Genomic DNA, 14927 nt, shown 5'->3' on the forward strand with positions numbered 1-14927 from the left:
CAAACCCCGAATTTCCATCCAATCAGATCATCCAAAGGATGAGTCCTGAGCATCTGCAGCGTCCCTCTGAGCTCCTCTCGATCAGTATTTACATGTACGTGCTGAACGTGTGAGTGCAAATGTGCATCTGTGCAAAGAGCGGCAGTTAGCGTTTCCTTGTGGTTTCACACAGATGGAGATAGAGATCATCGTCCTGAACAGAGGAGAGCAAAGAGAAGATGGAGGAGAAGCATGTGCATTAACCTCCACCTGACTCTGCAGAGTGGATCATATGTATGAGTGAGGAGGAGGAGGACACAGGGGAGAGGAAGGCTGCAGACACTGGGAGGACGCAGGAAGAAGACACTGGTCGAGGGACCAGAGGCCACATGCATAAAACACAGAGAGACACACACATAAGCGTCGCATTGACAGTGTCCTCCCACAACAGCAGAGTGACCTCCAGCATCATGACTCAGGTCAAGCTGGAGCCTCTAAACATGCTGGATGTTCAGAGTTTGACAGCTGATAAAATCAGAAAATCCAATCCTGTTTTCAGCAAAAGCAAATACCATCAACATGTTTGATGAGGATCCTTTTGAGTTTGGACCAAGATGCACGTTTTACAGTCCAGAACATTTCAGCCAACCTAGCATTGAAGCTAATACTGAGACATCTGTGACCATTACAACGTGGATCACAATGAAGGCTAAAATAAAAACCATGAACACTGAGACTTTAAATGATGAAAAACATTGAAAGCACACAAAGTGACACAATGCACTCAATGAAAAGACCCAAATCAATCTTTTTCACTAAACTCAGCATCTCTCACGTGGCTCTGCAGACAAACACTGGCTGCATGTTAGACGTCAGCGATGGAGAGCTGTGGACGCGGTTCCTGTTCACACACCTGGCACCTTCACTCAGCACGCAAACACTCAGCAGCAGCTCCTCGCCGACGGACGAAGAGCGGGAAAAGGATCCGAGTGACGAACACGTTCTACGCTCGCCTCCTCCTCGATGCTCTTCGTCTTCATTGCTCTCTCGCTCTCAGCGTGAGTGGAGGAGGCCGCCCACACACCCATCTGCTTTCATAATGAACAGTTCTGGGGACAGTAGATAGACTTTCATACTAACCATAACCACTTAGATTAACCTTAAGATAAACCTAATTTTACCTTAACCTGAACCAAAGTCTTCACCCTAAAACTGAATGATTAATGTTACTGGGACTTGCATTTTGTCCCCATGAAGAGGGCGAGTCCACCCAACCTGACTGTGTAAACAGATTTATGTCCCCACAATGTGAGTAACACACACACACACACACACACACACACACACACACACACACACACACACACACACACCAGCCTATGTCATGGCCTGTTCTTGGTCTTTTTCCAGTTCTCTTGTAGGTCTGCTTGAACATGTTGCCATGCCTCTTAAAAAGCAAAAAAAAAAAAATCATCTCTGGGTTATCTTACACAAACACACAAACACACACACACACACACACACACACACACACAGTGCATGATATCCCCCCCACCAGCACTAAGTCAAACATACCTGAAGCATTAGTCGACCATTAGGCCTTCTTAAAGATTTATGTTGGAGCAGTTTGGCCTTTACAAGCAGCACGCTGCGGCTCACAGGCAGCCCTGCAGCAAAGGCCTTGAACGCACCACATGACACACATCTTAACCAGGAAATTTACACGCTGACAAAAACTGATGACTCATTAACATGTCTGCATCTGTCCTGCTAACAGCTGGACACATCTGTGAAATACAACATTTCGGCTTCATCTCTGACTCAGTTGGTCTCAGCTGAGAGGAGCACGGACACTTCTAAGGACTGATCAGACATTTATAGTTCGGTATCTGAACTCAGGATCCATATTGGTGTTCTGGAAAGATCTGACGTGATACAGAAGCTGCTTGTTTGGTTACCTGGAGCATCGCAGGTATAAATGTGTAGATGGAACTTTCCAAACATGTCAGACCAAACATGGAGGAGGAAGTGATGCAGAGCTGACTCAACGTACGAAGGTTACTGACGTTTCCTGCAGCTGATACTCATCAGCCGAGGAGAAGGGGAGCCCCGCGGAGCGGCGACCTGCCCCCATTCTGCTTGTTTGTGATGTTGACTTTGTTGTTGGGATGGTATCCAGAGAAACAAGGTCATCGTGTTCGCCAGGAAAGGAGGTGTCTGTGGACAAGTTCAGACGCCTTCAAGGATTTCTTTTGTATCTGTGACTGAGGTTTATTCAAGGATTCAATCAAGAGCGTCACATGCTGTCAAGTGAAGCTTAATGAGCTTCATTTTAACTTAATCACGCTGAGACACATTCCTGCGAGACATGCGTACACACACACACACACACACACACACACACACACACACACACACACACACACACAGAGCGGGAGAGAGCGAGCTGTCCCAAAGCTTCTACAGTATCACATGAGCCTTAGTCAAGCTGGAGTCATGTGGCTGCATGTATCCTCAAAGAGACCCACATCCACAGACTCAGAGACACAGGAGAGACACACAGAGGGGAAGACATGCAGGGACACTCACACAGACGTTCAAACTTTAGGACGAGCCACATATGGACAAAGTCTGCTCATATGAGAGGCTCTTAAAGATCATAAATCATCGGAAAGTGTTATGTTTGGAAGACAGATATGTGATGTTATTTACTTACTCTTTCATCAGATTGTTCCAGAATTACAGCTAAATTTAGCCAATTTTACACTAATTCATTTAGCCAAGTTCTTACATGGCTGCTTATATTTCGATGATGTCTAACATCTGAAACATTCAGACAACACCCGGCCCTGCTTTCGCTGTATGTACGTGAATACAACACCATCATGTCAGTCACGCTGCTGCTATCAGACCTGCTAATGGGTGGCTAACTGAGTACATCTATTATTAGTATTTAGTATTAGTATTAGTATTAATCTGCGGTTTAGAACTTAGTCCTGCTAACGCTGAAGGAGCCGAAACTGAGAACGTTTGGCTTCTTCACTTTCTGCTTTAACGCAGCAGCTCTACTTTCATTCTGAAAAACAGGACAGGTCAACGATCAGTAAGCAAGATGCCTTTTATCCAACAATGCACTGAACAGCAGAGAAGAGGAGCGACTCATAGCTGAAGAACAAGTCTGAGTGACTCCAAAACTCAACCTGAAGGCTGACTGTCTTCACTCATTCTGCTGTCCTGCATCACTGATGTAAGACAAAGGCACGTCCGTCTTCTACAAAGTGTCAAACACCAGTGTCCACGACCACAATCACGAGCATTATCAGTTATCATCTGATGTCCGTGCTGGTGTCTGTTTGAAATAAATGTACACTTTGTGTGTGTGTGTGTGTGTGTGTGTGTGTGTGTGTGTGTGTGTGTGTGTGTGTGTGTGACAGGGTGTTTTCTCTTCTCTCATCCTGTTTGCGAGGAAATGGAGACATCTCCTTACTAAGTTGAATTCTGCCCTGTGGAGCTCACCAGTGATTTATGCTGCAAACATTCCACCGCCGCTCGACCTCAACACTTCAAATCATGATTTAGAAACTTCATCAGACTTGTTGCATAAGCTCTGCAGTATTTATACCTTCATGCTGTGCGTCAGTATTTCCTCCTTCTTTCCTTCACTGAGTCCAAAAGGGAAAACATCGGCAGGTATCACACAGGGAGTAAAGCTGCTCTGCACCCAGGATGCTCTCAGGTCACCCAGTGCAAACGCTCCAGCATCACTCACAGCTGCTTATCGTGTCTCAGGTGATAAATCTGCGTTTCTTATGAAAGCCGGAGTTTGTAGCGCTGGAGAAACCAGCAGCAGTAAGCAAGATTCATCCAAAAAGTCACATCCCCTCCCTCCAAAGCCACTCGCCCAGAACACATGAGCTCACTTCCTGCCTGCTGCTGGAGACCACGAGCAGAGGAGTAGCCTTTTAATAAATGCATATATAAATAAGCCTGTTGAACATCACAGCCGTATAAACACAAGCAGCCGCCATGAACGGACCTCTGAGCCCGGCTGGTGCTGCTCACCGCTGTGGGTGTGAGCGCTGTGCTGATGGCTTAGCTGCATCCAACCACACATGCAAGAAAACAGCCAATATTATCATGATGAACACAAAAAATGAAGCTGTCCAGCTAGCATGTTAGCATTCTTAGCATTCTTTTGCAACTGGCTCGCTTTAGCTTGAGCAATATGTCTGCCTGGCCTGGTGGAAGACTTGGGTCATGTGCAGGTGGAGCAGGTGTGCAGGCCATCCAATCATCTGATCAGGCTGAATGAAACAGCTGGATAGTTTTTAGATTTGGAGGACTGTGCAGAGGTAATATCCTCTCTGAGTGCTTTTTAATTGCTGTTTTAAATAATAAATGAGCCTTTCTTTTCATGACTTAACACATCCTGGAAGCACAGGACTAAATTTCCATCCATCAGTTTACAACCGAGAGACAAAAACAAGTCAGCACCAAAAAGACAGGAAGTAATGAGAGACAAAGCAAAAACAACAGCGGCCTCGGCTGGAAGTCAACGCGAGGAGCGTCACCGAAAAGGCTCGGTGAGCTTCACGTCTGACAGAAAATGACACACTTTTCTTATCCGCTGCTGTGGAAAGTTTAGTTTGAGCTGCTGACAGGAGCAGCGGGACGAGCAGAGGAGCCTTCGTCCCCTGCGGCTCAGTTCTCCCTCTGGCATTCCTTCCATATCTGTGAGACGTCGGCGCTGTTTGCCTCTGTAAGTGACGTCCTGTGCACGGACAGGACGGCGGACAGATGACTGATAACAGGAGCCACAGGGGGCACCTGGGGAGCCATCCCTCTCTCCCTCTTCCCTTCTTTCTCTGGGAAGTAAACTTGGACAGTGAAAACAGGAAGTAAGGCCTACCGTGTGACTCAAACACACTGCTGCTAATATTAGACTCTCTCACACACACACACACACATACACACACACACACACACACACACACACACACACACACACACACACACACACACAGCCCTGCCCCCGTTTCCTCCCGTCCACAGAAAGGACACCCCTCTACTACAGCCCGCAGGGAAACAGGGTCAACACGAGAGCAGGCCTGAGCTCCTCCTCTATTCTGTCTGCATGAGAGTTCTCAGAGGCTGCAGCTCCTCCAAACAAGACCACGGACCTCTAACAGGTCCGGGACCAGTGCGAGGAGCAGCGTGGAAGTCGTTTCAGACCCTTCACTGAAGCCAAAGTGTGCTTGTGTGTCCGATCTGGTAACTTGAATGAATGCAGTCGAACATAAACTGCAGACTACAGAGTCGGCTGTAGATTAGGAAACTGAACTGGATCACAGAGATGAAATTAAAGTAAAAGCTTGTGTTTGTTGTCTGTTTTAACCCACAGAACATCTTCACTTGATGCCATAAAAACACGGAGCGTTTGACTGGAATATTTCAATGATTAGAAACATCACACAGCAACAAAGAGCTGAAACAGATGATACATAATACTGAACGTCTATGATGCTGTCAGACAGTTTAAGACATGTGAGGAGCAAACTGTACGTTACATGAAATTCTTATTCAAGGCATTCTGAATCTTAAATCAAGATGTGTGATTCTACATATGATTAATTCAAGTCAAAGTCAGTTGAGATACTGTTCATGGGTAAATGAGATGATGGGGCTGTCGTTTCTGTCAAATCTAAATTAAATATTTAATAAATCTTCATCACATTGATGCAAAACTACAAACATAATAATTCAATATTGGCACAGAGTATCCAAAATACTCCCAGCAACAGGGAACTGTCGCTGTGTTCAGAAGGCTGCTCTTGTGCTTTGACCTTTCTGGTGCATAAATGTCTTTTGCACAAGAACAAACGCTTAATTACGCTGCAGCGGGACGGCGGAGTGCTCCACATTCCTCCAACGACTACAGTGACGGCCGCAGAGACGGGGGGAGGCCCTCATTTACATGAACCTCGAAGTGCGTCACACTCTTGAACTGAACTTTCTGCCACTCTCGTCGTCTCGGCAGAGTTTCCCTTTGCTGTCAGCTGAACCGCCATCGTTGACACTTTCACCCGCAGGACGACCACACAGCAGCTTTGTCACAGCTGCGACACCACATCGACGGTGTTAGAACCACAGCTGGAAACGAGAGAGCACCGACACTCACGACTGGAGACGAGCTCCATTCAGCTGTTTGTTCAGCCTGTCATGAGTCAAACAGGCCGAGGGACAAGTTACGAGGTTCACTACCAACAGGTTTGCAGTGCTGTTACTGATTATTCTTATTATTCACTGATATATCATGATGTCATTAACAGTCTAAGCCATAAAAATGTCTACAGCACAGTTAAGTGTGCTCATCGACAGCTCCCAGAGCCCAAATTCATCTCAAACGTTCTGTTCGACCAACGGCCCAAAACACAAAGTGTCGTTTGCTGTTTTCTATACAACAGAGAACAGCAGCAAATCCTCACGTTTCAGAAGCTGGAGCCTGTAAACGTTTGGTATTTCGGTTCTGGAAAAATGACTAAAATGATGAACTGATGGTGAAAAAGGTGAGAAATTAAAACGACTGTTTCATTTTGAAGATTTTGGGTGAAAAGCAAACCGGAACAGACTTTAAAAAGGACTGATTCAGTTAAAACTGAAACTCATCAGATGGTGAGAATCAGAAATGATGTTGATCTATTTTTGCCCGCATCGCACAGACGGACTGCAGCCCGCTCAGACCGGAGCTTATCTGCATGAGCCGGGCTGAAACTGTGCCAGCAATATACTTGAGATAACGAGGAGAAGGTCACAGTCAGAAAAGTCCATTTCACTCAGCAGACACAAAACGGGATCCAACGCAACATTTGGGATGCATGAAAAACAGATTTTCAAACTTTATAGGACGGTCTGAAAGCAGCTGCTCACACAGAAATCTGCTTCTGTTAAGAAACTGTGTGACGGAAAAGAACAAGAGGAAGGCTGGAGACTCACAGCACATCCGATTCAGTCTGCGTCACAGAAAGACGTCCAAATGCTTCTACACTACACAGAGATCCATCCAACCACAGCTGAGACCACACCCTGAACACCGCAGAGAGACGAGGAGACAGCAGACAATATGAGACAGAAAGCGAAGTATCGCCGCTTCCACCTTTTAGAAAACACCTGAGTGAGACGGTGTGTCCAGAGGGGACAGCTCCATGTGGACAAATGAGCTTAATGAACTTTAACTGAGAAGAGCTTTGACCGAAACGTCACTGGACAAAACAATCTTCCTCCTCCTCCCCGTCAGCAGGACGCATCCACCAGTCCACCCCGTCCACCCCGTCCACCCCGTCCAGTCCCCACCGATCACCTGACCAGGCAGAGGACACACTCTGACATTTCCCTGAGTAACGCTGTCACGGATTCAAAAGGGGGATTTTCACATTGTCAGATTATTGCAATCCAAAACCGGTTTCAGGTTTCTCTCAAACACACACACAAACAAACACACACACACACACACACACACACACACACACACACACACACACACACACACACAGGCCCATCCTGCTTTATATTTACAGTATCTTCACTCCAGTTCATCTGACAGTTATTCCTGTGGGCTCACTTGGAGAATATAACAAAGGTCACAGTAGAGTCGAAATACTCTCAGCGTCACTGGAAAGGCGCCTTTCTCAACTGGGAAAGTCTGCAGTGCAAAACCTCCTTCAAAGGAAAGTAAATCTGGAATATGGTTTGCAAAAAGTATAAACGACTCAAAGGCTAAAACACGGAAGACAGTGGTTCTTTTTTGGAGTGACTGTCTTAAATTTGATCATACTTTCATACCTACGACTCATATCTTTATTAACTGACGGGGCAGAAAGCGTCTGGGAAGCCGTCCAGGAAAACTGCTTGGAAAAGGGGACACTCTTACTTGGCATCTGCTTGGATGGAACACCAATTATGACGGGCTAACTTCAACCAATCAGATGGATGAACCGCAGGATGTGGCGGGGGAGTGAAACATCTTTTCAGTGGAGGAGAGTCTTTGTGGTCGTTCTCTGCTCTTCTCTCAGTTTCAGGTCTGACACCTGACGCTGCAGCAGCTTCTACGCTAACATCGTTAGCAGCCATTGTTGTTCTTGAACGCTTGTCTCGCCTGTCGCGGCCTGTAGCTCCTCGCAGGATGCTGATTGAGGGATGCTGCTTCACAGTTTGACTAGATGAACGTTTGAAAAGTCATCACGCTGACACCACCCACCAGCTCAGCGCCCCCGCCCCATCCCACCCTCGCTCAGCCTCTCAAAAGAAGACAGCTAGCTTCAACGCCGTCTGTCTTCTTGTTGTCCGTCTCTCCCTCCCCTCACTCGCCGCCTGTTGTGTAGTAAAATCAAACGCTCGTCTTCCTCTCCCCCGTCTGTCTTTAATGACAAGTTGGAACAACGCTGCTGCCCACACATGAAATCACTGTTCAGAGGACAAAAGACATTCCTGACAGACTCAGGAAGCTGGTCTTCTTTTCATGGACGCCAGTTGCTGCATTTTCTCCTCCTTCGTTCTTCTGCTCTCAATCTCAGCCAAAAGCCCCAGAACCAGATGGATACTGGCTGGACTGAACTGGTGGAACTGGAAATGGGACGTGCTTCCAGCTGGAATGATGCCTTTTCAGCTCAACTTCAAAAAGCTCTCAACTGAATTCTTCCCTGCGATTCTTCAGATGCTCACGGCGTCAGGACCGTCCTGTTCCTGCCACATGTCTTCATGTGTTTTGATTATCCTTTCCTTCATCCTGTTCATTTCCTGATTGCTATTAATTAGTGAAAACATTTGTATATGTATTCATCAGGTTTGGGTGAAACATGGCTTCAAAGACCATGTTTCCTTATCAGCTTTGTTACAGAAACTTATCATAACCGTTAATAATAAAATAGATTAAAAGTGGCAAATGTTTCATTCAGAGCTGATCAAAGAGGAAGAAAATCAGGATTACAAATCCAACCAGCCAGCTTCCAGAAAGTTTGTCACAGCTGTTCTCATGAAGTGTGTGCAGCTCGTTCCTACTGGATCGCACACCAGCCGGCCAATGGACACAGCGGTGGATCATCAGGGTACAGGACGCTTCTCCCACCGATCAGGCAAGTTAAAGAGCACTAAGAAGACCGTCTTCACCTCAAAGGAAGACTTAAGGGAGAGTGATCAGTGGCCACCTGAAGCTGGAAATCATCGCAGTGTGTCCACGTCTTCAGTCAGTTCAGCCTCTGAAGCAGATTCAGTGAGAGCTGATCACCTTTCCAGCTGAAACACCAATCTGCGTCACGAGATCAGCACTCGGAAAAAGGTAAAATAGTCCCAAAACTCAACATGCTGCAGTGTTGCTTGATTGAACGTGGATAACGAGAGGCCGGGCCTCTGTCGCTCAAAAACATAAGAAGAATAAAGGAAAGTGTTATCAGGTGAGAAAAGATGGTGTGAAAGCCGCAGTTAGAGACGCAAACACTGATGAGAGCAGAGCTCGTGATGCATTCAGGTGCAGTCGTTCTTTTACTCTTCCCTGCAGAAACCTTGTTCCAGGCTAAACTGATTACATTAAATGATAACGAAAAAATAAAAGGTGCTCCACAGACTTTTCCTTTTTGAGGCCAGTTAATCAATTTACTGTTTAGGCCATAAAAGCCCAAGCACAGAGAGGACACAGTGTTGGGGTTGGTATTTGAAAAATATCTTTGAATGGAGTAATTTAATCTAACTTTAATGTTCTGCTGTTTGACTTAACTCCATTCACATAATTCATTTTGTTCATTTCGAGCTGAAAGCATCACAAGCACGTACCAACGGACTGTGATGTAAGCGACTAACGGTTCATCACTAACGCTGCGTTTAAAGCCCCCTTTGGTTATTTGTTGTAGATTTTTTCATTTCAAATTCAAAGGAATAACAAGGACAACTGTTCCTCAGTGTGCAGACTCCATCTCCAGTCTCTCAATCTGAAGACAGAGATGTTATCCGGAAGGCATCGTCCAACATCTGAAGGCCATCATCACACGACTCGCTGCTTTCATGCTCAAACATAAAGCTATGAGACGTTAGCTGCTCCAATCACAGAAAAGGTTTAATGTCCTGCAGCACATGTTCATGTGTTTCCAGTTAATTACAGGCTTTGTGCTGCTGAGGGTCACTCTTTCATCAACAGGACTGGAAAAGCTCTTAACGCTGATGTTATACATTATGTTATTAAAAGATTTTTGCACATTTATTTTTGCTAAAATGCCAGCCCAGCTAGCTTGTGACAAGACCTGATACAAGACAGTTTGAGTCATCACTTATTCTCAAGGTTGGTCTCTGTCATCACAACAACACGTCAAAGCTCTGGACTCTGCGCCGCAGTGAAGGACATTCAGACGACTGAAGTATGACTGAACATTAGCTTAGTGCTCAGCAGCACACGATGTTGCCACACTAATGTTCAGTTCACACCTTTATTTAAATTTGTCCTCAAATGTGTACAGCTTCAGCCAGCAGTGGCAGCACCTGGATCACAGGTAGATGTACCGTACAAGTGCACCGCTTTCAGGCTTTGGAGAAAACTAGAAGACATGAAGTTTAAGAGCTTCCACTCCTGAGCTAGCTCTCATTAGCATTACTCACTGAGAGGCCACACAGGCCGTTCAGCTCCCTCAGGGTGATGTCAGTTTCTCTTTGTCTGAAATTACATCATGCAAGATGCAGCTTAAGTCAAGACATGTTCAGCCTCGAGTGGCCATGGGTGCGCCCTGAAAGCCGCTCCACGAGGTGTGAAGCTCTGAAGACAGATCAAAAAAATCAGTTAATTCCACTGAGAGAAAAGGGATTAGACAGTGACACCAGTTTCAGGGCCTGAAATCAGTTAGAGGCCTTTAAAAAATCTGGATGACCACACAAGCTTAAATGCACTGTAACGTGTAGGAAGTTTGGCAAACTGATCTTTTTCCACAAGAAGTTTCACAGGTTTTGTCGAAGTAGGTTGAAACAGTTCACAGATATCAGACTGAACACACACGAGTGATTATTAAACCCACCAGATCATCAGAAGAAACTGAGTCGCTTCAACTTGTTCCAAGATCTTCAATCAAAAACTGAGCATTTACTGTCAGAACATGAACGATCACACAGCTCCTGCAGCCCTGCTCGTCTCTGGCCTGAAAACTCTCCCAGTGCACCACCTCCAAAGAAAGATTCAACACTTCCTCCATGAGGGACACGTCTGGAGCTGTGCTTTCTCTCCTCCATCCTGTCCTCCTCCTGTTTCATCACCTTCTCTCATCTCAACAGCCCCGATGGCCTCATCAATAATACACTCAAACATCCGTCTGCTTCAGCAGCTTCAGACAATAATACACAGCTTCTCCATGCTCTGTGTGTGTGTGTGTGTGTGTGTGTGTGTGTGTGTGTGTGTGTGTGTGTGTGTGTGTGTGTGTGTGATGCATGTGGCCCTAACCACACCCACTCTCACCTCTTTTGTAGCTCTGCTGTGGGTCACTGGTTCATCTAACAGGAGCACAACTAAGGTAACAGGATCTATACTGTGTGTGTGTGTGTGTGTGTGTGTGTGTGTGTGTGTGTACAGTGACTCATGGTGTGTGCAGGACGACAATGTTTGTTTTGCAGAAATCATGTCAATATTAAAAAAACACTGTTTTTCACTGATTAATTAAAGGTAAAATCTGCCTTCTTTAGCCTGGTGGATGGAAATCTGCCTGCGTGCTGGCGTGTGGTGTCAGACTGGACGCTGCAGCGGGTGGAGATACTCTCACACTCACAGCTCCTCCACACGTGATGGAGCCTTTCAGCATCTCTTGGGCTCATTGTTTTGCTTTCACAGCTCATAGCCGCTGGACTTGGTGGAATATTTAGCAGCTGCAGACAGAGTGAATGATGGACTTGGCCAGAAACACGACTGCACGTGAATGAAAATGTCGCCTCGTCTCTGCTGGACGTGTAAATGTTTGCTCACATATTTTCCATAATCATTTCATAAGGTGAACATTTGTGCTGTGTTTCCAGCTCCCAAGTGGACAAAACATGAATAATGCTGCTTTAAAGAAACCTGTTCACCTTCTCTGGGCAATATTATGAGATACTCTTTTCTAATTTTTGATCTATGGAGTCAACGCAGTGAGACTGTGAGTCAATTCTTTGAGATATTACATCGAATTCATCTTCGTGAGTCAAACAAATTGATGTCATAGCTCACAGTAATGACTTGTTTTGGCCATTCAACATTTCAACATGTTCCTGAGCAGCAGTGGACTCACACAGAACACGTTCTCCTGCTAACTGTTTGACTTTTCTTTGACTCGTGCTGGATCGATCTTCAATTCGTCCATTAGCTGATCCAAAGCAAATTAACCGACGACTCTGGTGAGTGATAAATCATTTATGAAGCTAAAAGGACAAACATTCAGAGGTTCGGTGTCTCACATGTAAGGCTGGATTATGTGAAACAGCCCTGTGGCCCCAAAAAGCTTCTGGCTCTCAGGTGTCATTAATATGAACTCAGTAAACATTACCAGCACTGCCTTATGTTGTCAGAACAGAGTTTTAGTCTATTTGCTGTTCATTTTTTCATTTTCTTTAAATAAAAGAGGCCCAAAAACATGTCCCCCACAGGGCCCCAGTGACAGCTCATCCTGGCCCTGCTCAGGTGTATTTTCTCACTTTGAACTCTTCATAAATTGAATATCTTTTTGGCACTTTACTATTTTCTGAAACTATACAGACAAAAGACTGAACTGACTGATTGAAAACAGCTGGAATCATGAAGATATGACTTGTTGTACCTGTCCAGGTAAGGTTTGAGTTTTCTCACCATCAGCCCCACTGTGTGCGCTTCAGGTGTCACGTCGCGGTGGTCTTACCCAGTCCTCGAAGTGTTTGCTGCCGTTGTGCAGGATGTCCTCGAACTGGATGATGCAGTTAGCCACGAAGTCGTCGTAGCCGATGGGCGCGTCGTGGAAGACGGACAGCTCGATCCTGCGGCCGTCGTGGACCTCCGTGGTGAACTCGTCGTTCCAGGCGGGGCTGTTGGTCTTCTGCTTGGTGGAGGTCTGACCCACGCGAGAGTCGTCCACGTTCAGGGCGATGTACGTGTCCAGGAGGAAGGTCTGGGTCTTGGGGCCGACGGCGTGACGCAGGGACCAAGCCGTCGGTTTGAGCTCCAGAGCCTCGCAGATCTTGATCCTCAGCTGCCCGTTGAAGATCACCATGGTGCTGAAGCTGTCCCGACGCTTGACACTTGAAGTCTTTGCAGTGGAACTAGCCCACCCCCCACCCCCCAAACACTCCCAAACAATGAGCTCCTGTTACGGGCTGAAGAACGGCTCAGCTCAACCGGTGGTCCTCCAGGCAGACACCGCAGTTACTCCCAGCTGAATGTGAAGACGCCAACTGTGAGGCGTCTGTCTGAGATGGGCTTTGATCTCTCCTTAAAACATCCACACTTGTCGAATATGCTACAAATTCCCCCCAAAAAATAAAGAGCAGCTGCGGAGAAACGAGCGTTGAGCTTTCCCTGGAAGCGCACGGAAGAAGCATGAACCGCTACGGAGAGTTAGCGACAAACAGGCGAGCGGAGGCCCCAGATGTGGATCGGTCTGTCATGTTTTTCACCTCCGGGCTCTTAAAAAAGTCCGTTAGCCGAAGCGGGGGGCCCTGGAAGCTCTAGCTGTTGCATGGTACCGTGTGGCGGGTGGGAGGCTCCAGATGCCTGCTGGCAGCCGCTGCTGCGCATCGGGGATGTCCGAGACGGAGCGCTGCGACCAGTCGGCGGCTGGTAGCAGCCGCAGCAGGGGCGCAGAGGAGGGGCCGATTCAGGCGGCGGGTCGGTGGTTGTACAGGGGTTCCAGCTGCTCGGTGCGCGGCCTGCTGTTGATCTGAACTTCCCGTGCATAAACCTCCGGCTGCCTCCCCCGACGCCGCTCTCTGCCTCCGTCTCTCCCTGGTGCAGGAAATGCGAAAAACACGTCAGATTTCTGGTGTGACAGACGGGGGAGTGCGACGCAACAGACAGGGGAGGTGTTTAGGAGCAGCAGGGTGTGGGGAGAGGAGAGGGGCGGACGGTCGTCTGAGGGGATATATGAGAAATGAAACGCTCTACATCCCACCAAGGTGCCCTTGAGCAAGACTCTTCTGAGCCGCCCTGCAGCTGGACGGAAGCCCCTGCAGAGCCGCGCGCTGCTGCAGCTCCTAACTGAGCACCTGAAGCTGCTGAGCGCAGGAAAACGGCTGTGAAGAGCAATTCTGCACCGTGAAGCCGATTGATCCACTCAATAAAGGCCAACTACCAGCTGCATTAAAGATCGGACCTTAGAGAGCAGAGACATGTGGGACGTGTGGAGTTTTAAAGAGGTGACATGACGTGTGCAGCCGGTCCAAAAAGAGGAGTTTGACAGCTCTTCGCTCTGCACACTAAACTGAGTCTGTGGACAGTAGCTCTGTCAAACCGGCCAGTGCTGTGGGTCAAGTCCTCCTGAGTGTGATCTTACAGGCCAGAAATGTCTGATCAAACAAAGCAACTCTGGAATCACGACTGGAAGACTGAGGAGCACAAGCAGCACGAAGGCCTGAGTCCAGCTGTGTTACCTCTGTAAGTGTCCTTACAGTGACACTTCTTTGGTGTGTGTTGACATGATCACCCACTCTGCACCTGAACATTGTGCTGCAGCAAAGAAAATGTTGAGATATAATGTGAGGAGTCTTCATAGCTGATTGAAACCACAGCACGTGCACCTTATTCAGCTGTATATACAGTAAGATCACTGTTTTGAAAAGCCATCAGGGGGGAAAAATAGTCTTTGTACAAGGGGACTACAGCATGTGACCTGGCAGACACCAGAGGAATTAGATTTTCCACATTTTTCTGCACAGACAGATTCTTTATAATACACAGACGCTGAGTGTGTACATGAAGCTGCGTGTTC

The 14927-nt window shown here is 47.0% G+C and overlaps 1 protein-coding gene across 2 annotated transcripts in view; it reads right to left on the reverse strand.

Annotated features, from left to right (window-relative positions):
* Positions 1–14097, reverse strand: part of LOC143327836 (protein kinase C epsilon type-like) — a 54042-nt gene extending 39945 nt beyond the window's left edge. The window contains exon 1 of one of the 2 annotated variants that reach the window (XM_076742378.1): positions 12867–14097. In XM_076742378.1, the coding sequence (XP_076598493.1) occupies positions 12867–13214 (348 nt within the window). In that variant the 5' untranslated portion in view covers positions 13215–14097. Of the gene's footprint in view, positions 1–892; positions 1035–12866 lie in introns of those variants that run through there. The other variant, XM_076742379.1, reaches the window with a different exon arrangement.
* Between the last annotated feature and the right edge of the window lie 830 nt (positions 14098–14927).

This window comes from Chaetodon auriga, chromosome 11 (genome assembly GCF_051107435.1).
Source record: "Chaetodon auriga isolate fChaAug3 chromosome 11, fChaAug3.hap1, whole genome shotgun sequence".
NCBI lineage: Eukaryota > Metazoa > Chordata > Actinopteri > Chaetodontiformes > Chaetodontidae > Chaetodon > Chaetodon auriga.